The following is a 26,056-nucleotide window of genomic DNA, read 5'->3' as shown; positions in this document are numbered from 1 at the left end:
ACTAACTAATTAGTTAACTAGTTAACTATGCCAATTAGTAATCATGATATGAGGGGTAACAGGAAGATGAATGAATTGATGGAATTGTAGAAAGACATGTTGGATGAGATAGATACTTACTAACAAAAAATCATATCAGATCAACTACTAGTACTACCTTGTATTAGATAGTGTTGATAGAACATGTTCTGTACATATTTGTTGACGTCGGAGAACTTTTTTATAGCCCCACCATAAATTTTTCCTACTCAGAAACCGCACGGCCGATACTCTGCGCAGACCATACATTGAATATCATTCTGGTTTCATTCGGAAACCAAGGGATATCGGGCTACTACAATGCCTACAGAACTGGAGGAGGTGAGCCCTTCCTTTATCTGCACCTGTATCTTGGGCGAGAGATATCCTAATTCATATATGCATAACCCTTTTGCAGCTCGTTGAATTTTTACACCATGGCAATACTCAAATAAGACAAATTGGTAAGCACAATAGCATTTCAGTCCAGAGACCTTATTACAGACCTTGTGTTGACTGTATATGATTCATATTCAGCGTGCGAAAACCTCGTTGGCTTCTCAACTGCGCAACCCGACCTCTTTAAACGCCATCAGCTTCTACCAGTGCGAGACTTGAAGCTCCTGGCTCGCGATTATACTGTGAGTTCCCCTCAAATTCTTTATATATATATAAAAGGCAATGGTTATTTGCTGATATGCTCTTGCCATGAACATGTAGCCCATCGCGAAAAATGCATTGACCATCTTAATCAATCTCTCGGCTGACGAAGAAGTGTTGGACCATCTTGTCAAAGATGACGCGTTGATTGAGACTCTTCTTACCAAACTGACAGTGAGTGGCCTTTGGGAATGATCTTGTCTGGCTCGTACTGATATAGTGACAGAATGTCAAGGAGCCCAATGCGGATGAAGTTTCGATGCTCCTCGCTAACCTTACTAAATCGGACCATTCGAAGAAGCTCATCACCCTGAAACGGAAAAATCCTGACTTAGTGTCTACTTCATCAAACGCTATTGACCAGTTGATGGATTGTTTTGTCAAAGGTGCCGAGGGCTCTTTGAATAAGTCTGCTAACTATGACTATCTATCTTACTTCTTCGCGGACCTTTCGAAATCCGAGGAAGGACGAGCATATTTTACTACACGGCAGGAATATGACGGTGTTGTGCCTGTGACGAAACTCACGGTTTTCACAGAGCATAAATCTACAATTCGAAGAAGGGGTGTTGCATCAACCATTAAGAATGTTGCCTTTGATATCCCATTTCACCCCACACTTTTTTCCGAGGACGAAGCGAACCTTCTTCCTTACATTCTCTTGCCGCTCATGGGCCCCGAGGAATTTCCCGAGGAAGAGTCCATGGAAATGCTACCGGATCTTCAACTGCTGCCCCCGGAAAAGCAGAGAGATGGTGACAACAGCATTATCACGACACATCTCGAGACATTATTGTTGTTGACCACCACGCGGGAAGGACGGGATAAAATGAGGGAAATTAAGGTGTATCCGATCATCAGAGAATGTCACCTTCAGGTCGACGATGAGGGCGTCCGCGAAACTTGCGATAGGTTGGTTCAGGTCTTGATGAGAAGTGAAGAGGGTGAAGAGAATCCCGATCTTGCGCAAATTGAAGCGGCACAAAAGCAAGATGAAGATGAAAAAGTTGTGGAATTATTCTAAATGCAACCTAAAAGATACCTCTTTTTTCTTTTATTTTTCTTCCTTCTTTTTTATTCTTTCTTTCTTTAAGAGAGAGAGAGAAAAAAAAAAAAAAAAAAAAAACGGTGGTTCTGGTTCATTCAATGCACGTTCTAACGTTTCTAGTGCTACGTAGGGCACCAGACGAGAGTTGTAATGGATCTGTTGCTTTTAGTCATTTGTAAAATATTTATATCACAATGCAAGATGGACTGACACTGCCTGTGAACTACTAGTTTTGCACAAAATACCTATATCAGTCGTATTAAAGGTGTCTATAATTTTAGGAATGGGTTAATATTAGTAGAAACGCCGCAATAAAGACAACTTGAATATCTCCGTGACAGAAGTCCAAATCCGGTGCCAGCCATTGTCATCTTTCCAGTTTTCTGTTGATCTCATCAAATGTAAGGTAATCCTTAGAAAAGCTGCTAAGCGCGATCGCGATAGAGTTGCGCCATGATCGAATGTATAGCATCAACCACAAAACGGAAGATTGGCTAGTAGCTCGCTTTTTCTAAGGTCATCTACTTGACAGGCACTTTCGGTATTGGAAGCAACGGCCACGTTATCATTAGGGCTAGGATTCAAGAAATCCGTTGGCCCGTGCTTGGAAGCAGCGCGCCTATCGCGAATAGCACCTGGTCCATGGAATTGTCTTAAGTCAAGGGAAATTCCGCGAAACTGAGATGTGGGTGGTACTTTCAGCTGCTGAACTTTAGGGGCGCTTTTCAATGCTTGCACAATGGGCTTGTGGTCATCCATGACAAACCCTGAACTTCCAAAACCCATAATCTCAGTCTGAGAGGGGGAGGCCAGGAACCGACCCGGAGACTGTAATCTAGCACCCAAAAAGTTGATATCCTGAGCTTCTTGCGTATATTTGGGGCCCCGCGTGGCTTTGGTAGCCAAATCGGCGGGTCGTCGGAGCTCTTGTCCTGCTTGTCCATTCTCTGTAATCGAGGGGACTGACAGATGCATCAAGGGGCTACCTCCATAACGAATAGTTGAAGCCGGAGACATGGTAAGACCAGATGCATCGTCATGTTTCTCTATAACCCACTTAGGTCCGCCGATAGTAGCATTACCGCAATGATCAAAAGATCGAAGATGGAAAGTATCGCGATGCGCGCATTTCGCAGGATTTTCAGAGCCGGACTCTGCACACCTCGAGTGCGATCCAGGTATGACGCCATCGAAACCGGAAGACTTCGACATGGATCTACCACCAGGATTGTTGTCCATTTGAGCAGTGCAAAGTTCGGGCACGCAATCTAGGTGCCTTGGTCCTGTAGAAGTGTGAGACCCCAGGTTTATGGGCCGACGGGAGGAGCTCGACAGGTCTTGTGTTTCTGCGAGGAGGTCTTGACCTACGTCGCCCTCATCTGTGCGCCATTCCCATCCAACTCCAGGTATTTCTTGAATGCGATTTATAATGGTCTGGGCACGATTGAACTCTGCTCTGATTGCGCCAACTCCTGCCTCGGTGACTGTGGCCGCGATATTATGCTCATGCTCGAAAGGGTCTTCTATGGCAAGTAGAAATCTGAGTCGATTTCCGTTGCGATCAGTCTTGGCGGTGTGCCAGCCCTTCTCGTGTTTTGGAATGATACCATCTTGGGTCCGAATTGAAATCGCATTGTTGGCCCAGTGAAAGCTACCCTGTGGCGAACTGCTTCCTCGGCTCCCATAATATGCGAAGAAACCGCGGAGAAGTTCGCCAGCAGATTGCTGGTTACCAGAAAGCCTATTGCGCTTGGAGATTGCCCTGAGCTCAGACTCATCATTCAAGAAACGAACATCATATCCATTTATGTTTGTGGCCTCCACGTGCCCGGGGAATGATCGCGGTACCGCCTGAAGATTAGGTACCAGCGGTGGATTGGCAACATTCATGAGGTAATGTATGGCCATAAGAATGTATCCGTATGAGCACATGGTTCCACGGTATGGATCATTGATCTTTCGAGCTCTTGCCCACATTTTAACAAAAACACCAATGAGGCGTACCCTCTCGTCACAAAGGGCGTAGCAACGGAGCAGCTCTGTGTTGTATAGAGGCAGGCGCCCAGAGAAGTTGATATCGCAACGAATACCCACCCCTGTCTGCGAAATTCCAGAATAATCTGTTTTATGGCGGGAACGCAGTGTACCAGACAAACACCAAGCACTTCGGTTCGGATAATAAGATTCACTGGGGTAACCGGGCTGGTGCGTTTTTTGGGTTTGACGTCTTTCACGCTCTTCTTCCATTATATTCAAGAATTCTTGAGAAGGCTTCTCACACAGTTTGATGATAGGGGTCATAGTATCGGGCAACAAGTAAGCACCGAACCCAGCATCTAGGAACGCACTCTCGAGAATCTGCGAACACTCCTTTTCAAGTTCTTTGGGAAAAGATGATTGATGCATTCTCACCATCAGGTCAAGGTCGGTATTGGGTAGAATGAATCCATTGCGTAGACTGCCGAAGCATTTGAGATCAATGGCTTTAGGTCCCACAGTATAGCCATGTTTCAGGGCATGCTTTTCAAGTGCCTCTTGTGCAACCTTGGTAAGTATAACTCGCAGGCTTTCTTTGGCTTGCAGTTCACCGTGAAGGGAACCTGGTGTAGGGGTCCGTGAAGCCAAGCTGTCCAGATAGTTAATTTGGATTTGCTTCTTGCGATGAGGATCGGACTGCTGGTCACCAAAACGCGTTTTAGGGGCATGAGCATAGGTGTATCCAGAGCCAGCTGCAGTGATACGTGGAACTGTCCCGTGGTCAGCACGAAAATCCAATTTTCCACGGCGAATATCAAGTGTGTTGTAATTTCCTTGGGAGGTTATTGCTTTCAAAGAGCCCATCCTGGTGATTTTATTTTCATATCCAGATTCGAGGGTCTTTTGATTATGGGAAGCCAATTGCGCACTGGCATGGTTCAACATTTCATGAACATGAGGTGGGAGACGCCCTATTCCAGATACTCCCGTATCAGTAGTATTAATTGCAGGCTCGAAAAGGTTTGAATCATGAGATGATTGATGCTTCGAATCCTTCGTCGATGAGTATCGGTCTGAGAATTGTGCCATATTGACAGACAATCTGTTGCTAAAGCCGCAGTGAAGAGACACAAATGAGAAAGCAGTAACCAAAAATAGACAAGGAGATGGTGATGTTAATTGATAGAAAGCATCAAATGCTATCCTAGGAATATATCAAGAGACCTGATCAGGGAACTATGACATATTGTCAAGTAAATAGTGGAAGAAAAGAAGAAGAAGAGAAGCATCCTTATTATATTATTCTAACAAAGAGCTAATACGTGATTTTGCAGCTGAAGAGTGAATAGGTTCAAGTACCACTAGTATGTAGTAGTGAACGGAATGCAACTAACTAGTTAACGTAGTCCACGGCCGAACCGCAGATCTCTGTATTCCATATAAAATGGCACTTTTTATAACCTCAAATCTCAGCCACCAATAGATATATATAAGCATTCAAAAGTTGCGCATTTATGTGGGAATACAGGGTGCGCTGCTCGCCCGTGGAATACGTTAACGTGAGCGGACAACGAGCCGGCCAGCTTGCCCCCCCCCCCACCAAAACGTATCCATTAATGTAACAAATTTGAAGCTTTTTATCACCATGCAAAAGCAATTTATTATTGAATTTAAGATGTACTAATTACAGGGCACTTCAATCTATTATGGCCTTTTTTCCCGCAATTACTGCAACGTGGCGATCGCTTTTGCTTTGCTGGTAAAGGTATGGATGCAGCTTCTAACTCCTCTCTCTGTACTGCTTTTTGCTGGCCTTCATAGCCAGTCAAACTTCCTCCATCTTGGATAAAGTATCGTGAGGCTTTTTTCTTCTCCTTTTGACGTTTCTCTGAGGCACGAAGTTGATGAACTTCTTGCTGAAGCAGGACAGCATTCTGCATAGCAACTTCTGTGCGTTTTATAAACTTTTCAAGCACCTCTCCTGCAATTAATGACGATAAATCCTGGCTTTGAAGCTGTCTCTTTTGTTTATTTAGCTGATAAAGGTTGGCTGGTGATTGTCCGAGATAAAATGACTGGTTACTATTCAATGAGGAGGGTGGGGTTGGTGTCTTTAGCTTAATTGAAGCTTTTGAAGCACTCTCTCTGGCTTGGTTGGAATAAGACCAATCGCAGCAAATCCACTGGATATATTTGATGTTGAGAAGGCTTGTTGGTGGATGCTCGTATAAAGAGATAAGAAGTCTCTTATCAATTGTATATATGCCGTTTTGAATAGCTTCACGGATTTTTTGGCCATAAAGCTTCTTTAAAGGACCAAAGCAGCTCACATCAGGAGGTTGAAGAAGATGAGAAGAATGAGGAGGCATATAAAGAGGAATAATCTTTCTGGCTGTACAGAATTGATCAAATTGAGCAGTTGCATGACTGCTATGGCCGTCAAGAATCAAGAGACGATATGGACCTGCAGCTTGAGAGGCTGTGTATCTCTCAAATATTTCTTGAAGCCATTCGAACCCTAGATCACCATTTGTCCAGCCATTCTCAGAGGTGCTAATACGATAATCCTTTGGAATATCGATATACCACTGAGATTGGTGCTTTTTGCCTGCGAATATAATCTGTGGAGGTAAAACAGTACCAGCACCATTAATTGTAATGATTGCTGTCACCCATTCTCTATTCCCAGGTTGTAGAGACTTTGCACGAGAGCCTCGTGTCTGATCCACAGATAACCTTTGAAGTAGTTGCAACACCCATTTGAAAGCCTGTTTCATCCATGTTGTAGATATCTTGTTCTAGAATACCATATTTCTGTATAGTATTTCGAACCAGCTCAAACCATTTAAGAATGACCTGGGGATCTTCACATTTGGCACGTTGATAATCATATTGAGAGGTGTATTTAGAACGAATTTCATCATGGCGCCAAACAAATCGGGATACCCATCTCTCACTGATAAAGACATGTTGGGATGGCTTCAATCATGCAGAAAGCTTTCGTAGATTGGCGAGTCTTTCTTTGCGATCAGTGGTGCCATTTAAACGGTCTTTGAAGGTAGTTGGTGGAATGTCAAAAGGCCTTTGCACAGGCATTTTTCGATGAAAATTGGCCCTTATTAAATGCCTCAATTGCTAAATTCATTCGCTCCTGCTTGGATAATGCACTCATTTTCAAGATAGCAATAAAAATAGCTTCAAAAATTGTTGAAATCATTGGATTTGTTACATTTGCTATAGCGTTTGGATGGCGGGTGGACGGGCGGCGGTCAGCTGGCCGGCTCGTTGTCATGGCCGGTTCGTTGTCCGCTTACGTTAGTTAACTTATTGGGATGCGCAACCTGTCTCTCATCTCTCAACTTTAGACATACAAACCACATCTAAGGAGCCATCTTTTATTTCCTTTTCCTAACATCGTCGCGCCAGTTTTCTGACCGGATATTTTACATTGATAATGAAATTTATTTCCAGTCTCTGATATTTTTCCAACTCCCCTGTATCATATCGAAACAACTTATACCATGTCTGCGCCTACAAACCAGTCGGACAACCGGCTTCCAACAGGTCCAAATGGTGCTCGTCCGATGAAGATACGCCGTCCAAAGATGGCCGACCCTTTAGTGCGACCGAAGAAAAAACCTGCGTCAAGACCAGCTGCTCCTACGCCATCGGTACATGCAACAGCTTCCAAATCGTTGCCACCCCGACCCGCTCCCCAGCCAATCACTTCAGTTCCTGCGAGAGATGACTTGTCAACGAACGGTTTCAGCGGTCCCTTACTATCTGAAACATATGTGGACTATCCAATAGTGACAACTAAGCGAGAATTGCGCGAAGGTTTGAAACACCATGTCGCGAGGTTTGCTTCAAAGAAAAACATAGATCCTCGAGATGAATCGCAATTCACTCGTCCCGTGCGACTTCAGCGTCGGGACCCCCGTGCCAAAACCCATGCAACAAACGAAGAGAAGTCTCAAAACCCCGAGAAGTTCCTAGACTCCCAACAAATGGACGAAGCAGAACGTGAAGAGTTGGAGGTCAAGAAAGCTGCCCGCGAGAAGGAGCGCGCTGAGAACCTTGCTCAGATTGCCCCGTCTGCCGGATCAGCACCGAAGCGGGCGAACATACCGAAACAGAAGACCCAACAGGTTTACAAGGCAGAAATGACACCCGAAGAAATTGCCAGAACACGGATCAAATACGAGGAAGCTTTGCCTTGGCATCTGGAGGACTTTGATAACAAGAATACCTGGGTAGGGAACTACGAGGCCGCTTTGTCAGAAACACACGCGATATTCGTACTTGAGAACACAGGAAAGATGAGAATGATTCCGGTGGAGAAATGGTACAAATTCAATGTCAAAAACCAATTTAAGGCGTTAACGATCGAGGAGGCCGAGAAGTTCATGGCGAAGAAAATCAAAGATCCGAGATGGTTCATGGAAAAGCAACAAGAACAGGCAGAAAAGAAGGAACTGGAAAGCTTTGCAAAACAGCGTAAAGTTTACGCCGGAAAACAGGGCACTCCAGGTGGTGGGGAAGGCTTGGAAGCAGATGAAATGGATTTCGAGGAGGATAGGTTTGCGGACGACGAAGAGCATGATGATCTCTTTAATGAAGATGAGGAGGCAAAGACATCCGAAAAGCGAATCAAGAAAGATCAGCTGAAGGCGAACGTCTTCGATCTCAAAGACGAGAGGGACTACGAAGAGGAGGAGCGTAAGGAGAGGAAGGAAAAAGAAGCTAGACGTGTGCAAGGGAAGGGCGTTCGGAAAGCGCTCAAGAAGAGGGAGAAGAACTATGACTATAGTAGTGGTTCCGATGTGAACCCATACTCCGACGATGAGGTATGTTTTCCTTTTTTATCGCCATTGCCGACAGCGTTTCACTGACGCTGTGACCCCACTTCACTAGAGCTCCGATGAAAGCGAGGAAGAGCGGACAAAGGAAGAAGAACGGAAAGCCGAAGAGGAAAGAAACAAGAAGGAGTCCGCTGCATCGACGAAGGGCGGTAGCACGCCCTCAGGTCGCCCTAAGCATACGAACCCCTTGAAAAAGGGTACAGCCACGCAACCTCGGAAGCGATTGGGATCCCCTAATGCTTCGGATGCCAGTGGCACGGATACCTCTCGCAAGAAGACGAAGAGTAAACACCCTTCAACCCAACAACCTACATTGCAACCAGGTTCTCGCCCTCTTTCTCCCGCCGCACCATCTTCGGCGCCGGTAAGTTTTCACTAAACAAATACCCAATAGGTGAGGAAGACCATTAACCTTATCCTTATAGGCTGGAAAGAAACGCGTAAGAAATGTTCCTGGCGGTAGTCCAGGATCTACCAGCGATGTTGATGGGGGCGCAGCTTCGGGAGGGGAAATGAGCGAGAGCGGGAAGACGAAGAAGTTGAAACTCAACCCCCCTACAGCCTCTTCACAGACCGGGACACCCCAAGGGTCCAGAGCAGGTAGTCCAACGGCTATAGGAAGTCGAGGTTTCACGGGCAGTCGTGCTAGTAGCCCCGAGGGAGGAGTACCGATGAGAGGCAAGTTCTTCCTCCCCCTTTCCTGTTTCCTTCTTCCACGGCGCTGGTTTTAAGGAAATTGTATGCTGACATTATATCGACACAGGCCAAACTCGAGTATCTACTCCAGTCCCTTCTGGCGGCAGTCAGGATTTTCCGACACCGGTCGAAATCCATGCTGCCATCCCCGCGTCCGGTATTCTTAGCAGTGACCTGCTAAAGGTTTTCCGTCCTCGGATCGGTGAATCCAAGGAAAACCATCGGAGATTTATTGCAATCGTCAAAGATGTGAGTGTCTACGGCAAAGAAGATAGGCTGTTGCGGCCCGGGAGTCTGAAAGACAGTTAAGCTGGACCCGAAAGTTCGTCTACAGTAAATTGCAACGAGGCCCTGGAGCCCAGTTCGGATGCGACAGGCCAGACTAAGGCGGTAATTTGTACTTAGCATCTACTAGAAAATGTCAAGAACATATTGACAATAATATACAGTAACAATTGGAGATTGAACACTGTTACAAGTTGCTTAGAATATTTGGAAGAAGATTGTTAAGAGATTAAATGGTGATATTACGATTCAAGGAAGTGACCAGCTCTCATTCATTAATCAGACAAACATGATTCATTATCTATAATCGTTAAAAGTCTAACATGATTTTGAATGAGAAGACAGCAAAATGAAGAACATATCAACATATAAAACCAGCAGCACTATTCTTTTAGAAACACATTACAGAAACTAAATTGGGGTATTGGGATATGGTCTCTAAGCAGTTGTGGTACCCTCGGTATCGTGTTCATATTTCTCCCAGTTGGCCAAGATATGAGCGATCCTGGGGGAGTTGGTGAGACGGTAAACATCCTCGAAGTACTCCTTGGTGATTTCGAACGGACGAGCAGTGACGTTGGGGATGTACTTTCCGATCAACTTGCTGGGATCAATCGTAGTCTTGTTAATCTTCTTGAGGAGGAAGGACCGGAAGGGCTTGACACCGGAACGCAAGAAGGTGCTGTGGAAGGGCACATCAATTCCACGGAGGGGAATGGTAGCAAATCCACGCTCAAGCGCAATCGGCCTGGGCTTGGATTCAGTCTGCTTTTGGCATTCTTGGATGATCTTCACCAAGTGAGCCTTGACATCCTCCAAAGACATGCTCTGCATAAGAGCCGGGATGTCAACGTTCTGAGCCTTCAGGTAGTTGAGAACATTGGTAAGGCAGTCGAGCGCACGGAGCTAAGATTAATTATTAGCGAATCTTGCCACGAAAAAAAAAAAAAAAAAAAAAAAAAAAAAAACTTACATCACCGGCAGCGACATACTGCATGTTGGCAACGTTGTAGTTGACAATTTCCAGAAGCCAGCCAGTCTGCTCCGAGATATTTCCGACCACGTACTGCAACGCTTGCTCGGTGAAGGTCTTGGAGATACGGCTAGGGTTGACAGCACACATCGAGTAGTTAGAGCGGCCCTGCTCGTCACGCTCGACAGCCACCTGCATTGTCAAACCGCGGTAAAACACCACGGAAACCAAGCTCTCAATGGGCATAACATCAGCAAGCGCAGCAAGCGCAGAGTATTCACCAAGCGAGTGACCAGCAAAGCTGCTGTCCCTCTGGACAAGACCCTTGGAGCGCATGTCTTCAAAGCTTGCCTTTTCCATCAACGTCAAGGCGGGTTGCGTGAACTGAGTGGCCGAGAGGAGGCCAGCAGGCGAACGGTAGGTGTAAGAGGCGGTGTTCTCATCAATCCCCTTGAAGATCTTCTCGGACTTGATGGAGCCGTCTGCGTTCACGGACTCGAAGGTCATCGACATGTAGTTCTGACGAATGGCTTTACCACGGGGACCACCAAAGTAGACGGTCAGCTCCTTGGGGTTATTCTTGACAATTTCAATGATGGAAAGACCGTAGTTCTCCAGGAAATGGCGATCCGCACGGTCCCAGACTTCTCTGGCAACTGGGCTGTTGTTGTACAGCTCCATACCCATTCCCTGCTCCTGCGAGCCCTGACCGGTGAACACGTACGAGGTGGCGGGTTGCTCGACCTCAGCTTCACCCAGAAGAACCTTGTCCTCGGTCTCCTTGTTGCTCGTCTCGACCTTGATGATCTTGCGACCTGCGATCATACCAACATGTTGCAGCTTGACGGTAAGCACGTCGTTGGGCAGAACCATGCCAACTAGTGAGACGTGGAAACCGCGGACACGGCCGATGTTGTTCTCCGCGGCCCAGGTTTCCACGAAGCTACGGACAGCAGCACTGGAGTACATGCCATGCGTAATCGTACCGGGAAGGTTGGCGTAGCTGGCGAAGACACGCGAGACGTGGATAGGGTTGTAATCCCCGGAGACCCGCGCATAGGTCTCGTTCGAGGCCGGGGCGCGCAGAACCAGAGGGGTCTTGCCGCTCAGAGGGATAGGGTTCTCAAAGTAGACGGGCTGCTCGATGGACGTGCCGTTTCGCTCGAGATAGTCGATGACGGGGTTTCCGTGGGAGTCCCCAGCCTCGTAGTCCACGGAAGCCACCTGAATGACTTCCTTGGTCGGAAGCTCCAGAAGGACCTGACCGATCGTCTGGACGTGACTGAAGACAGACTTGTTCTTGAACCGGATCAGACTCTGCAGACGGAAGGTCAAGGTCTGGCCGAGGAGTTCAACATCCGGCTCGTCCAGACGGAACCATTCCTTGGAGCGGAGGATGGCGACATCCCGACTAGTGCCCAGGTGAACTTGCATTGGCACCTCATCCTTGCGCTGGAACGTGTTTTCGAAGTCCAGATATGCCCCGCGGTACAGGAACTGACTGGTGACATGCATGATCGGCTGGCCGTCTCGCATGATGGTGCCGCAAACCTCCACCATCTTGCCAGAGTCTTGGTTGATGATGGCGTTGATCTGAGCGGTAGTGTCCAAGACATCACCGACCTTCAGGGGCTGTGCGCCAGGCACCATCTTAAAGCCGTTCGACAGGTGGACCAGCTTCAGCAGATCTCCGTCAATGGTGCGAGGGAAGATGGGCTTCGTTATGGCCTGCCAGCCCGCGACGATGGCAAAGTCCATCGGAGCGAAGACTTCCTTGCCCGGACGGTCGACGAACGCTTCACCGGTGTTGCCAACGGCATGGACAAAGTCGGCAACGGCCTGAGGGGTAATAGTTGCACGGCCGCCGGAGAAGGTCGCCGTGATGGGGGTGTCGAACGGAACGTCCTTGTTGCCGAACCAGATGCGGTAGTAGAATTCCTTGATGCGGTCGTTGCGGTCGCCCATGACCTCACGGATGGGGGCATAGCCGGCCTCCGGGTGGTATGTGAAGAGGAAGGTAAGAGGCACCACGCCGTTCTCAGCCGTCCGTGGCTCGAACAAGGTCAAGCTGACCTGTTTCTGCTCGTTCATCTTCGCCTCCACCGTCGTGACGAGCTTGCCCGACTGGCCGGGCTCCTGCACACTGATGGTCGTCTGGGACAGATCGGTGGGATTGGTGATCTCAACGTACATCCCAGGAGTGGGAGCAGCGATCCGCTTCATAGGGTTCGTCTGGAAACGGTGGCCTTGGACAAACACGTCCGCCTGGAAAAGTGCATGGCGCCAGGAGTACGCGTTGCCTGCCAGGAGACGCAGCCAGTGGTCAAGCTCCGGCAGGTTGGCCGTGGGGGCCGAGGACAACCGGTAGGTGATCTTGCCCGCATCTTCCGAAATCGTGAGGCTGTCAGCGTCTGGTTCGTCCGAGTCGTGAAGCTGCCCGCCCAGGTATTCGATGACGGGGACCTGGGCCTCATCACCGCCGTACACATCCTTGACCAGACCCGCAATGTGGCCCTGGTGGATGCCGTTCAAAAGGTCCTGGACAGGTTCGTCGGCGACAGTAGAGAAACGGGCGGCCATCGGGCCTTGCAGGATACATGTTCTGCCGACGTCCTGATCGACGACGGCTTCCAGATCTTCACTCTGCCACAGCGAGTCCTTCTTGAACCAGTACTCAAAATTCTCGTCCAACGAGGGCACGAAGGGCACCGGTTTCTGGCCGCGACGTTGGCAAAGCAGCAAGAAGTGGTGCACATCCTGGGCGTTAATGAGCTGCGTCGCCGCCTCGGAGTATGCGGCCAGGATGTTGTCCACGGCCGGATAGGGGGTATTGAGTTCCGAGTAGCTCTGAAGCAACGACGGCTTGTCATTGGCCGAGGTGAAGCGTTCTTCCACCCGGCGAATGAAATCGCCCGTCAACCGCTTGAGAGAGTCGTCGATCCAGCGGGACTCGTGCTTAACATACATCAGATCCACCATCCGGTGCACAACCTCGGCGTAGGTCATGTCCTCGAGGTCGACGGCCTGGCCGGCGGCATTGCGGCCGAACCAGACTTTCTGGAAGTCATCGTTCAACTTCTTGATGATGTAGTTCCGCTGCTTCTTCAGCTCGGGCACACGTTTCGCTTTGTCGAGCTTGAAGATCTTCTGATCCATCTCGTGCCAGAACAAGACACCGCGGGTGGCCAGCTTGTGGATCGGCTCGCCCATTTCGGACAAGACAGTGACCACACCACCGGCCGGGCCCTTGTAGGTCTTCTCCCAGTCCTGGTCGTCGAGACCCGGGGCATCGGCAATCGCCTTCTTCGCGTTCTTGGAGGTGTGGGCTTCCTTGGCGGTCATCATGCGGCTTCCGAACAGACAGCCGTCAAACGGCATGGGCGGGTAGCCGAACCGCGACGACCAGTTTCCGGACAAGTAAGGGTAGGTGTCCTCTGAACCACCGAAACCACTGCCCGCAACCAAGACAATATTCTCACATCTCCGGATGCGGGTGTACATCTGCAGGATGGGCTGGTGGAAGTCTTCGAACGAGTGGTGACCTCCACCACGGCCACCGGTCCACTGCATGATGATGGGGAACTTGGGGTTGGCCTTGGCGATGTTGATGACCTGCTGAATGGCGTCGACGGAACCGGGCTTGAAGGCGATGTGCTTGATGCCCAGTGTTTCGATGTACTCGTTGGCAACCTCGATGGAGGGCACACCGGCGCCGATGGTGAGGCCTTCGATAGGCACACCGTCCGCGCGTAACCGCCCGATCAAGGGGATCTGCCAGGCCATGGCCCGGGGGTTCACGTAAATCAGATTAACGGTGATACCCCGTCCCGGCGGGATTTCCTTCTCAATCTTGGAGATGGCGGCAGTCATGGATTGGGCATTGTAGTAGCCACCACCAGCCAGTTCGACGTGATAACCGGCTTTCATAGTGGCCGCCACAAAGTCCCAAGGCACGGTCGTGGGCGTCATACCGGCCACCATGATGGGAGGAATGCCCAGCAAGCGGCTCATCTTGGTGTCGACAAAAGCCTGGCCGGCGGCATTCTTGACCAGACGGGGGCCAAATTCCTTGACCCAGTCAATGGCGTACTGGACGGCGTGTTCGTCCCGGTCAAACAACTCGGGTTTGTAACCGACCTCGCTGTTGGTACCATCGATAGCACCGGCCAGGATGACGCGCACGCCTGTTCCGTCCTTGTTGCGGTTGGTGAGGACGCCCAGACCGGAGATGCCACCGGGGCCAAAGTCGACAATGTGTGTGGCATTGGGGAAAACGGTGGCCTGTTCCCAATCGACGGGGTCATGGGTGATCATGCGAACCAAGGCCGGGACGACGTCGTTATCGGCACCGGAGTTCCGGAGGTCTTCACCGGTGCGGGTGCCGTAAACGGGAATAGCGAGGGACCTGGCGGGAATTTGAATGGTGGCAGCACTCAGATCTTCCAGGATGCGGTCGTAAGCCGAGGACAGGTACTGACTGTGGAAGGGAGCAGTGATGGGAAGGAAGCGGTTGACAAAGCGAACCTTGCGCTGGGTGAAGGGAACCCGGTTCTGGTCCAAGCCAGTGGGAGCCTTGACCTTCCGAAGACGCAGGTTCAAACCATAGAGCGAGAGTGGGGGACCGGTGACGACAAAGTTCCGAGCGCTGTTGACCAGGGAGATGGAGATGTGACGGTCAGCGGGCAAATGCTGGTTGGTAGCATCGATGTGTTCCTCAACCGCGGACTTGGGGAGATCACGGATGGACAACATGGGAGTTGGATTGCCCTCGCCGTTCTCGATCGAGTCCTGCAGCACAGAAGGCGCGATGGAGGTGCGGGGGTAGGCCTGCTGGCTGCGGAGACCAATCCAGAAGAGCATGGTCAGGGCATCCCGGGCAGCCCTGCGGAAAGAATCCCAGGAGGTGGCCGAGGCGATGGCAGCGGCAGTGATGACACCCTGGGAATGACCGGTAGTACCGCTGAAACGTTCGAGCACCTCGCCGGGCTCACGGCCCAAGACCTTGCAGGTGACCGTGAAATGAGCCAATTGAACCAAACCGATCAATGGCAAGCTGACGGGGGCGGCGACCAGGTAATCGGTGTCGGGCTGGGAGTCGCGGTCCTGGAGCCATCGTAGAATATCTAGACCCTTGGGATACAGCTTGCTGGCCTCTGGTTCGCGGGAGAGCGACTGCAACAGTTCGGCGGCGGGATTGATCAGGTCTTCCACAAACGAGGGATAGGTGGTGTAGATCTCCCGCAATTCATCAAAGTATTCTTCAATGTTACCCTGGCCCCCAAATACGGAGTAGATGCTAGCCTTCTCCTCCGAGGCGGCACGGAAAAGGGCCGAGTCGTAGGGCTTGGTGGAACGGCCGGCAGCAGCTCTGCCGGCGTAGTAGGCCTGGACAACAGCGACACGCTTTGCAGAGATGCCGGGCAAAGCGGCAGCAACGGCGTGAACATCATTACCACGCATGAAAGCCCGCTCAAACTCGTTGAGACCCAATTTCAGGACTTCCAGGTATGTCCCTTGGGCATCATCCTCGCCCTCCTCAACCTCGTGGGCGACGTGGCCAATATAGCGAGCGACCAACTCGGCAACGGACGAAGGCTCATCATCCTGGGCCAGCTCATCTGTGGGTTCCGGTAACGAAGCCGTGAAGGAGTCTTTTAACTGAGAGGCGTGAAAGTGAATGGAAGTCGGGACGAGGAAAGAGAATTCAAGCGAGCCATGGCTCAAGATGAGAGGACGCAAAGATTGAGAAGACCGGGGGGTATTAATGCCCGTCTGGGGGGCTGTTCCGTACATGATGATGATGGTGTCGTGTCTATTCGTTTAACAAAGGATGATAATAGATGATGATAATCTTCTAGCTCTTTGAATTGTTAGCCTTCCTTATTCTGATCAAGTACGTCCCAAGTACATCCAAGTGGGCTCACCTCAAGTACGGATGCAATGCAAAATGACACAAGAGGGAATCAAATAGAAGAATAAATGATCATAAAAAAAAAGAAAGAATATTACAATGAAGGGAAGAGAGAAGAAAAGGAGGAAGAGGAAGAGGAGAGAGGATGTGAGGTAGAGGGAAGAGGGAGAGAGACAGCGAGGAAGACTATGGGAAAAAAGTTATGGATGGATATGGCGGGGACCGGAGAGCCAGTTGTTGATCGCCAGTACCAGCACAATTATGCCTGTAGTAGTACTCCGTACTAGGTACACACAGTCAATCCAACGGCTCTGCTAGTCAATTCAATGTCAGGTGTCTTCTGTATTTCTTCCATGTACTATTATTACTGCTATGTACTCCCCGTACACACAACTGGTATGAAAAATCTGGTTGACCACGCCCCCTCCTAATTGGGAATAGCCCCCCAAAGGTCCAAACGGTTGGGCTGGACCTGGTGGGCCGTTCCATCTTTGGCGGTATTACAGTACCATACCGGCATCCCGAGTTTCACAGAGACAGTGATATAGATAGGAATTCTGTGCATAATAATCCATTCTAATACCCTAGGGGTACAGAGTAGAGCATGGTACTACAGGGGTACTGCCCTGAGAAAGGTACTGTACCATACTGTATGTACGAGTATATCAATGAGTGATTGTATCCACTTGTTATTAATCCGAGCCATTGGCCAATCATATCAAATACAAACACATCTCAATACAGATTAATACAGATCCATACACTGTGACATTTTTTTTCTCCGGTCCACCTGTTGTTGTCAACCCCCCAACACTCACCAAAAGCCAGTGCTCATTAGTAGTACTCCATAGTGTGTGTGCTGTGTATTGACTGTCGCCGAATTGCGGCCGAGTCGGGGTTTTCCGTACACTACTCCTCTCTCCTCCACTACTGGTCTTCCATCCTCATCTCTCTCCCTCTCTCTCTTTCTCCATTGCTAGCACTATTTGGGGGTATGTATCCATGTACCTACTATTTCTCTTTGCCATACTAATTGCTTGTCTAGGACTCCTTCTTTATATCCTTTAACTGTCTATACCTAATATTTTTTTTTTTTTTTTTTTTTTTTTATCCTCTTCTCCCCGGCTAGCGGACAACTGGACTCTCTGACTTGTACATATTCACATCTCTCTCCCCCACCTCGAATTATCCTTTCCTCTCATCCTCTTCCGTGATACCCTTCCCTAAATATGCGCCCCGAAGTTGAGCAGGAGCTCTCGCACACCCTGCTGGTCGAGTTGCTCGCCTATCAGTTTGCCTCGCCCGTCAGGTGGATTGAGACTCAAGATGTCGTCCTCGCTGAGCAACGCACCGAACGTATCGTCGAAATTGGTCCCGCAGACACCTTGGGTGGTATGGCCAGACGTACACTAGCCTCCAAATACGAAGCCTACGATGCTGCCACTTCCGTACAACGTCAAATTCTCTGCTACAACAAAGATGCAAAGGAAATCTACTACGATGTCGACCCTATTGAGGAGGAGCCCGAACCTGCTCCCGAATCGGGTGCTGCCTCGACCCCCGCCGCTTCTGCACCGGCTGCTGCTGCTGCTTCCGCTGCTGCTTCTGCGGCCCCGGCTGCTGCCCCTGCTGGACCTGCTGCCGCTGTTGAAGATGCTCCCGTCACTGCAGTTGATGTGCTTAGATCATTGGTTGCTCAGAAATTGAAGAAGTCTCTGGCCGATGTGCCTCTGACCAAAGCTATCAAAGACCTCGTGGGAGGTATGTCTTCTCTTTCCAAGGATATCTCTATATTATATGAATACTGATTTTGTGACTGTCTAGGCAAATCTACTCTGCAAAATGAAATTCTCGGAGATTTGGGCAAGGAATTTGGTTCCACACCAGAGAAGCCAGAAGACACCCCGCTGGATGAGTTGGGTGCCGCGATGCAGGCTACCTTTAACGGGCAATTGGGCAAACAGTCGTCTTCCCTTATTGCCCGCTTGGTTTCCTCCAAGATGCCCGGTGGCTTCAATATCACTGCCGTTCGCAAGTACTTGGAGACCAGGTGGGGTCTGGGTTCCGGCCGCCAGGACGGTGTCCTCCTGCTGGCCCTCACCATGGAGCCTCCGTCCCGTCTGGGTTCCGAGGCAGATGCCAAGGCTTACCTTGACGATACCGCCAACAAGTATGCGGCCAGCGCCGGCATCAGTCTGTCCACCCCGGCCGCCGGTGGTGACAGCGGAGCTAGCAGCGGTGGCATGCTCATGGATCCTGCTGCTATTGATGCCTTGACCAAGGACCAGCGTGCCCTCTTCAAGCAACAGCTCGAGATCATCGCCCAGTATCTGAAAATGGACCTCCGGTCCGGTGACAAGGCTTTCATCACCTCCCAGGAGACCCAGAAAACGCTCCAGGCGCAGCTGGACTTATGGCAGACGGAGCACGGCGACTTCTATGCATCGGGTATCGAGCCATCCTTCGACCCGCTCAAGGCCCGTGTGTACGATTCGTCCTGGAACTGGGCTCGTCAGGATGCCTTGAGCATGTACTACGACATCATCTTCGGACGCCTCCAGGTCGTCGACCGCGAGATCGTCAGTCAGTGCATCCGCATCATGAACCGTTCCAACCCGCTTCTCCTCGACTTCATGCAGTATCATATCGACAACTGCCCCACGGACCGCGGCGAGACCTACCACCTCGCCAAGGAGCTGGGTCAGCAGCTCATCGAGAACTGCAAGGAGGTTCTCGGCGTGTCTCCCGTCTACAAGGATGTCGCCGTCCCCACCGCGCCCCAGACCACCATCGACGCGCGCGGGAACATCGGGTACCAGGAGGTCCCCCGCGCCAGTGCTCGCAAATTGGAGCACTATGTCAAGCAGATGGCCGAGGCCGGTCCCATCTCGGAGTACAGCAACCGCGCCAAGGTTCAGAATGACCTGCGGAGTGTCTACAAGCTGATCAAGAAGCAGCATCGCATGTCCAAGGCCACCGAGCTCCAATTCAACACTCTGTACAAGGATGTCCTGCGCGCCCTCAACATGAACGAAAACCAGATCATGCCCCAGGAGAATGGCAGCAGCGGGACGAAGAAGGGCCGCAACGGCATCAAGCCCCCGCGCGCTGGCAAGGTCGAAACCATTCCCTTCCTGCACCTCAAGAAGAAGTCGGAGCACGGCTGGGACTACAACAAGAAGCTCACCGGTGTCTACCTCGACGTCCTCGAGTCTGCTGCCCGAGCCGGCCTGTCCTTCGAGGGCAAGAATGTCCTCATGACCGGTGCCGGTGCCGGATCCATCGGTGCAGAGGTCCTCCAGGGCTTGATCAGCGGCGGTGCCAAGGTCATCGTCACCACCAGTCGCTACTCCCGCGAGGTTACCGAGTACTACCAAGGCATGTACGCTCGCTACGGTGCCCGCGGCTCGCAGCTCGTCGTCGTCCCCTTCAACCAGGGCAGCAAGCAGGATGTCGAGGCCCTGATTGAATACGTCTACGATACCAAGAAGGGTCTTGGATGGGATCTGGACTTCGTCGTTCCCTTCGCCGCCATCCCTGAGAACGGTCGTGAGATCGACTCCCTCGACTCCAAGTCCGAACTCGCCCACCGCATCATGTTGACCAACGTTCTGCGCCTCTTGGGTAGCGTCAAGGCCCAGAAGCAGACCCGCGGCTTCGAGACGCGGCCCGCTCAGGTTATTCTTCCCTTGTCCCCCAACCACGGCACGTTCGGAAACGATGGTCTTTACTCCGAATCCAAACTGGGCCTGGAGACTCTGTTCAACCGCTGGCACTCGGAGAACTGGAGCAACTACCTCACTATCTGCGGTGCTGTCATTGGCTGGACCCGTGGCACTGGCCTGATGAGCGGTAACAACATGGTCGCTGAAGGTGTCGAGAAGCTTGGCGTCCGCACCTTCTCCCAGCAAGAGATGGCTTTCAACTTGCTTGGTCTCATGGCCCCCGCCGTCGTCAACCTCTGCCAGATCGACCCAGTGTGGGCTGACCTCAACGGTGGCCTGCAATTCATCCCCGATCTAAAGGCCCTCATGACCAAGCTCCGTACCGACATCATGGAGACCAGTGACGTGCGCCAGGCCGTCATCAAGGAGACCGCCATCGAGAACAAGATCGTCAACGGCGAGGACAGCGCGGTGCTCTACAAGAAGGTCGTTGCTGAGCCTCGTGCCAACATCAAGTTCCAATTTCCCAACCTCCCCGACTGGGAGAAGGATGTCAAGCCCCTCAACGAGAACCTCAAGGGCATGGTCAATCTGGATAAGGTTGTCGTCGTCACCGGTTTCTCTGAAGTCGGACCGTGGGGTAACTCCCGCACCCGCTGGGAGATGGAGGCTCACGGCAAGTTCTCCCTCGAGGGTTGCGTGGAAATGGCATGGATCATGGGTCTCATCCGGCACCACAATGGCCCGATCAAGGGTAAGGCGTATGCGGGATGGGTTGACGCCAAGACCGGCGACCCCGTCGACGACAAGGACGTCAAGGCCAAGTACGAGAAGCACATTCTCGAGCACTCGGGTATCCGTCTCATCGAGCCCGAGCTGTTCAAGGGATATGACCCCAAGCAGAAGCAGTTGCTCCAGGAGATTGTCATCGAGCACGACCTCGACCCCTTCGAGGCGTCCAAGGAGACCGCAGAGGAGTTCAAGCGCGAACATGGCGACAAGGTGGAGATCTTCGAGCTCGAATCCGGCGAATACACCGTGCGTCTCAGGAAGGGCGCTACGCTTCTCATCCCCAAGGCGCTGCAGTTTGACCGTCTTGTGGCTGGCCAGATCCCCACTGGCTGGGACGCCAAGCGGTACGGTATCCCCGACGATATCATCGAGCAGGTTGACCCGGTCACTCTGTTCGTTCTGGTCTGCACAGTTGAGGCGATGCTGTCGGCCGGTGTTACCGACCCGTACGAGTTCTACAAGTATGTCCACTTGTCGGAGGTCGGTAACTGCATTGGTTCCGGTATTGGTGGTACCCACGCCTTGCGCGGCATGTACAAGGACCGTTACCTCGACAAGCCGCTGCAGAAGGACATTCTCCAGGAGTCATTCATCAACACGATGAGCGCCTGGGTCAACATGTTGCTTCTGTCGTCGACCGGTCCCATCAAGACCCCCGTCGGTGCTTGTGCCACGGCCGTCGAGTCCGTTGACATTGGTTACGAGACCATCGTCGAAGGCAAGGCCCGTGTTTGCTTCGTCGGTGGTTTTGACGACTTCCAGGAGGAAGGCTCGTATGAATTCGCCAACATGAAGGCGACCAGCAACGCCGAAGACGAATTTGCCCATGGCCGCACCCCGCAGGAGATGTCGCGTCCCACCACCACCACCCGTGCCGGTTTCATGGAATCCCAGGGTTGTGGTATGCAACTCCTCATGAGTGGCCAGCTGGCCTTGGACATGGGTGTCCCCATCTACGGTGTGTTGGCCTTGACCACGACCGCCACTGACAAGATCGGACGTTCCGTTCCCGCCCCTGGTCAGGGTGTCCTCACCACAGCCCGTGAGAACCCTGGCAAGTTCCCGTCCCCGCTCCTGGACATCAAGTACCGTCGCAGACAGCTCGACCTGCGTCGGAAGCAAATTAAGGAGTGGCAAGAGTCGGAGCTGCTCTACCTCCAGGAAGAGGTGGATGCCATGAAGGCTCAGGACTCAGAGTTCGACACGTCCGAATACATGCAAGAACGCGCCCGTCACGTCGAGCGGGAGGCTGTTCGCCAGGAGAAGGATGCACAGTTCAGTCTGGGTAACAACTTCTGGAAGCAAGATTCTCGCATTGCTCCTCTGCGTGGTGCCCTGGCCACCTGGGGTCTCACCATCGACGACGTTAATGTCGCGTCCTTCCACGGTACTTCGACCGTTGCCAACGACAAGAATGAGTCCGACGTCATTTGCCAGCAGATGAAGCACCTCGGCCGCAAGAAGGGCAACGCCCTCATGGGTGTTTTCCAGAAGTACCTCACGGGTCATCCGAAGGGTGCTGCTGGTGCCTGGATGTTCAACGGCTGCTTGCAGGTCCTGGATACCGGTCTTGTTCCCGGAAACCGCAACGCCGATAACGTTGATAAAACGCTGGAGAAGTTCGACTACATCGTCTACCCCAGCCGTAGCATCCAAACAGATGGTATCAAGGCCTTCTCCGTCACCTCCTTCGGATTCGGTCAAAAGGGCGCTCAGGTCATTGGTATCCATCCCAAGTATCTCTACGCCACCCTTGACCAGGCCCAGTTCCAGACCTACAAGACCAAGGTTGAATCCAGACAGAAGAAGGCCTACCGTTACTTCCACAACGGCCTGATCAACAACAGTATCTTCGTTGCCAAGAGCAAGGCTCCTTACGAGGACGACATTCAGAGCCAGGTCTTCCTCAACCCCGATTATCGCGTGGCGGCCGACAAAAAGACCTCCGAGCTCAAGTTCCCTGCCGTCCCTCCCAAGACCGAGGACAAGGGAGCTGAAAGCACTCGTCAGGTGGTCGAGTCCCTCGCCAAGGCCAATGCCGCCGAGAACTCGAAGATTGGAGTGGATGTGGAGAACATTGAAGCTGTGAACATCGACAACGAGACGTTCATTGAGCGCAACTTCACGGCCAGTGAGCAAGAGTACTGTCGCAAGGCCGCATCGCAGCAGGCCTCGTTTGCAGGACGGTGGAGCGCCAAGGAGGCCGTCTTCAAGTCTCTCGGTGTCTCCAGCAAGGGTGCTGGTGCTCCCTTGAAGGACATTGAGATTGCAAATGACGCAAACGGGGCACCATTGGTCAACTTGCACGGTGCTGCGGCCGACGCTGCCAGCCAAGCCGGCGTGAAGAGTGTCAATGTCAGCATTAGCCACAGTGACTCTCAGGCTGTTGCGGTTGCAGTTTCTCAGTTCTGATTATGTTGGCGGAGAAAAATGTGAATAGGGCTTATGTGCATGATCTATAGATGAGAAAATGAGCTTTCTGATTTCTTGTTTCATGAGTGTGATTTTATGTCTGTTTGTATTAGAGCCTGTTCTTATGGCATGACCTGTTACTTTAATCTTTTTCCTTGATGAATTTTTTGTAATAGACTTCATGATGGATTGTTTGATCCTTGATCTTCCTAGGTAAGACTTGTCTAATTGCCGCACGACAGCCTTGATATTTGTTTTGGGTCTTCCTTACGCCCTATTTTCCGTGGATAGAAATAAGCACTCAAAAACACATGCATGCACTTTCATATATCTCGTGTATTATATTACATTCCCGATCATCAAACGCTCAACTCATTGCCTCAGCTTGCACTGGCTCGGCTAAGAGGACCCCAATTTGCTCGAGGGTTCACCTGATAGCGAACGAGCCGTTTCTTCGTGTTGGCTGCAGACGCCTCCCTGCCCAAAGCCTCGTCGAATACGACCTCCAAGGTGCTAGGATGCGGTGTGGCAGTGGAAGAAATCGTTGCTGGCTTTTGAGCAGCAGCTGCTTCAGCCTGGCCCTCGGCGGCTTTACTTGGTGCCTGTCTGGACCCAGATCGGTACAAGGCCGCTTCAACCTTGGTCACCAGATCACTCGCATCCTTGCCACTTTCCACAGCAGACAAGATCTCACTCTTAAGCGAAGATAGCAGCTGGTCCTGTTCATCGAGCTTGCGGAGGTTTTCCCGGCTTCTTGCCATGATGGCTGCTCCCGGAGAGCCGGGACTGAGGGAACTCTCTTTGATGGGGGATTTTTGCCGAACCCATTCCCTCATGACTTCCCATATCACTTCCCAAGGAGCGTCTGTGCGGATGGTATTCGGTTTTGCATGACTACGAGTTGTGCGGTAGCCGAGATGACGAAGAGCCCCGCGGAACGAGTCGACGGGCATCGTCGATGTACGCAACACCTTTGACAAGTAGCTGATGTTCATGTAGAAGGGATAGGGTTCCCGGGCTGCGGGGTCGAGGCGCGGGACGATAGCTGACAACTCAGCGGACTTATTCTCATTCTCTTTTCTAGTGGCATCGGCATCGGGCTGCTCCGAGGTAGTAGTAGAAGAAGAAGAGGCAAGGTCCAGGTCTTCCTCAAGCGCTGTGGTCAGCATGCCCTCAATTCTGTCCGTGGTCTGGTATATCTCCTTGTCTGCTCCAGGGAGCATGTCCAAGATTTTTTGAATGTAATTGGGGTTATGGAGTGGACCGGCCCACATTGGCCCTGCCAAATGCGTCTTGATCCCGCAGTGTGAGCAGTGCGGGCCTGCGGTGGGCCCTTGGGCAAATCCGTAATGGTAGAATGGGTTCCCTTTCTTGTCTAATCTTTGTTTTGTCGCTGACAGGGGTTGTGTGGACCAGGCTCCGCAGCCTGCGTCGCAGTTGTAAACCAGCATTATGTTGCCTGATGTGAATTTAACTTCGTGTGGGGACCGGTGTACGCGAACAAAAACGCGCGCGTAGAAGTCAATCGACAGAGAAAGGAGTGGTTCAATGGCGAGTCCGTATTTCGCAGCAGATGTCGCGAGTGCGTGTAGAATAAGACGCAGTCCGCCTTCGTGCGAATGACCTCCCTTAATTGGAACGCCTCCATACAAAGCAAATGATTTCTCGGGATAGCCATTCGAGGCCCAGACACCAGCATCGGTGCAGGTCACGCAAAGAAGACCCCCATCCTTGACACCCTGTACTGCCGCATCCAGGAACGGCGCAGCCGTTCCGTAAGGGTCCAGATCAATCACGTCAAACTTTCCCGTGTGGGTTCCCTGGCCGTTGCTACTTCCGGGGCTAAGGCAACTGTACATATAAGCACGCGCGTCACCTATGTTGGGTTGAATCTTCTTCCCAAGCCCATTATATTCAACGTTCGTCTTCATCGACTGAATCGCCGAGGGTGAGAGATCGTTGGCCACAACACAGGTGGAAAACGGGATTTCCGAGGCATATCGTAAAGCACGCAACCCGGTGGCAGACAGAGCATCGAGGATAGTAAATGATGGCGGAGTGTTCTGTTCTGGATGCGATTCCGCGACTGGCTCATTGTTTTCGGCGACTTTGCTTTCCTGCACACCTTCTGTTTCCTGCTTCTCCTCCTGGCCGTTCTCCTCCTCCCTCTTTCGCTTCGTGCCTTTCTTATTCCCCGTCGCTCTCTGCTTTCGCTTCTCCGCTTTTTGTTTCTTCGACGCTAGCACGTGTTCTCCAAAGGCTCTGATCGCGAGAACACTTAGGTCCCGGTTGAACTGCTGGATCGGGTTGTAGAAGACCGATTGAACCTCATGGTCTGGCCTGTCTGGCCTGGCATCTTTTGTCTGAGTCTTGCTCTGAGTTGGCGGGGTCAAGATAGATGCCAGCCCTTCCTTCACTGCCTTGTATTCCTTGCTGTCATGCTGCACCAACTGGTCGGCAGCCTGAGCCGGTTCTGCTGCCATTACCAGTGATGAAGTATGGAATCTCCTAGGGTATCCGACGTTTATGCGATTGCGGGAAGTTCTCAGGAACCGTTCGCGGGGTGACAATCCAAGGACAGCGAGCTGACTGCTGGCGCCAGTAGGTCTCAATTTGCAGGTAGATCGGAGGATAAGGGGGTATAAAGAAGATGCACGTAGGATCGATCGCATCTACGAGCCCGTATAAATAGGCCAGATTGAATCAGAGGAGAGAACTGTTGGTTAAGCAAGCAGATCTTGTCGCAAAAAAAAAAAA

General features: G+C 51.4%; 7 protein-coding genes across 7 annotated transcripts; 3 read left to right on the top strand and 4 right to left on the bottom strand.

Annotated features, from left to right (window-relative positions):
* Positions 1–139: 139 nt before the first annotated feature.
* ASPGLDRAFT_84543 (protein HGH1) lies at positions 140–1,702 on the top strand (the record flags this gene model as incomplete). The annotated part of the gene is made up of 5 exons (XM_022550283.1): positions 140–360; positions 437–482; positions 556–659; positions 739–852; positions 905–1,702. Exons 1-5 carry the CDS (start codon positions 340–342, stop codon positions 1,700–1,702), a joined length of 1,083 nt encoding a protein of 360 aa, XP_022397788.1. The 5' UTR covers positions 140–339.
* Positions 1,703–1,979: 277 nt separating this feature from the next.
* ASPGLDRAFT_50597 (uncharacterized protein) lies at positions 1,980–4,906 on the bottom strand. The gene has a single exon (XM_022547341.1). It carries the CDS (start codon positions 4,790–4,792, stop codon positions 2,198–2,200), a length of 2,595 nt encoding a protein of 864 aa, XP_022397787.1. The 5' UTR covers positions 4,793–4,906; the 3' UTR covers positions 1,980–2,197.
* Positions 4,907–5,343: 437 nt separating this feature from the next.
* Positions 5,344–6,968, bottom strand: ASPGLDRAFT_770304 (uncharacterized protein). The gene is made up of 2 exons (XM_022549873.1): positions 5,555–6,968; positions 5,344–5,501 (listed from the first exon to the last, which is right to left on the bottom strand). Exons 1-2 carry the CDS (start codon positions 6,478–6,480, stop codon positions 5,429–5,431), a joined length of 999 nt encoding a protein of 332 aa, XP_022397786.1. The 5' UTR covers positions 6,481–6,968; the 3' UTR covers positions 5,344–5,428.
* A 104-nt stretch (positions 6,969–7,072) lies between these two features.
* On the top strand, positions 7,073–9,811 carry ASPGLDRAFT_177433 (transcription factor IIF subunit TFG1). Its single transcript, XM_022542900.1, has 4 exons — positions 7,073–8,550; positions 8,618–8,929; positions 8,991–9,243; positions 9,329–9,811. The coding sequence occupies exons 1-4, from the start codon at positions 7,225–7,227 to the stop codon at positions 9,568–9,570; spliced, it is 2,133 nt and encodes a 710-aa protein (XP_022397785.1). The 5' UTR covers positions 7,073–7,224; the 3' UTR covers positions 9,571–9,811.
* Positions 9,812–9,984: 173 nt separating this feature from the next.
* Positions 9,985–16,312, bottom strand: ASPGLDRAFT_38296 (tetrafunctional fatty acid synthase subunit FAS1; the record flags this gene model as incomplete). Its single annotated transcript, XM_022544930.1, has 2 exons — positions 9,985–10,452; positions 10,520–16,312. 2 exons carry the CDS (start codon positions 16,310–16,312, stop codon positions 9,985–9,987), a joined length of 6,261 nt encoding a protein of 2,086 aa, XP_022397784.1.
* Positions 16,313–17,659: 1,347 nt separating this feature from the next.
* Positions 17,660–23,299, top strand: ASPGLDRAFT_132972 (trifunctional fatty acid synthase subunit FAS2; the record flags this gene model as incomplete). Its single annotated transcript, XM_022541166.1, has 2 exons — positions 17,660–18,191; positions 18,255–23,299. 2 exons carry the CDS (start codon positions 17,660–17,662, stop codon positions 23,297–23,299), a joined length of 5,577 nt encoding a protein of 1,858 aa, XP_022397783.1.
* On the bottom strand, positions 23,237–26,022 carry ASPGLDRAFT_50591 (tRNA (guanine26-N2)-dimethyltransferase). Its single transcript, XM_022547340.1, has one exon. The coding sequence runs from the start codon at positions 25,969–25,971 to the stop codon at positions 23,680–23,682; it is 2,292 nt and encodes a 763-aa protein (XP_022397782.1). The 5' UTR covers positions 25,972–26,022; the 3' UTR covers positions 23,237–23,679.
* Between the last annotated feature and the right edge of the window lie 34 nt (positions 26,023–26,056).

The sequence above is a fragment of the Aspergillus glaucus genome (genome assembly GCF_001890805.1).
Source record: "Aspergillus glaucus CBS 516.65 unplaced genomic scaffold ASPGLscaffold_20, whole genome shotgun sequence".
Lineage (NCBI taxonomy): Eukaryota > Fungi > Ascomycota > Eurotiomycetes > Eurotiales > Aspergillaceae > Aspergillus > Aspergillus glaucus.
The sequence above is the reverse complement of the archived record's forward strand: the minus strand, read 5'-3'. Positions and strand labels throughout refer to the sequence as shown.

Excerpts from the sequence above, each read along its gene's own strand:
- ASPGLDRAFT_177433 (XM_022542900.1), top strand. The coding sequence starts at position 7,225 with ATGTCTGCGCCTACAAACCAGTCGGACAACCGGCTTCCAACAGGTCCA. Across the intron at positions 8,551-8,617 it reads ACCCATACTCCGACGATGAG|AGCTCCGATGAAAGCGAGGA; the intron begins GTATGTTTTCCT and ends CCACTTCACTAG. Across the intron at positions 8,930-8,990 it reads CCGCACCATCTTCGGCGCCG|GCTGGAAAGAAACGCGTAAG; the intron begins GTAAGTTTTCAC and ends TTATCCTTATAG.
- ASPGLDRAFT_50591 (XM_022547340.1), bottom strand. The coding sequence starts at position 25,971 with ATGCGATCGATCCTACGTGCATCTTCTTTATACCCCCTTATCCTCCGA.
- ASPGLDRAFT_770304 (XM_022549873.1), bottom strand. The coding sequence starts at position 6,480 with ATGAAACAGGCTTTCAAATGGGTGTTGCAACTACTTCAAAGGTTATCT. Across the intron at positions 5,502-5,554 it reads AAGAAAAAAGCCTCACGATA|TACAGAGAGAGGAGTTAGAA; the intron begins CTTTATCCAAGA and ends AGCAAAAAGCAG.
- ASPGLDRAFT_50597 (XM_022547341.1), bottom strand. The coding sequence starts at position 4,792 with ATGGCACAATTCTCAGACCGATACTCATCGACGAAGGATTCGAAGCAT.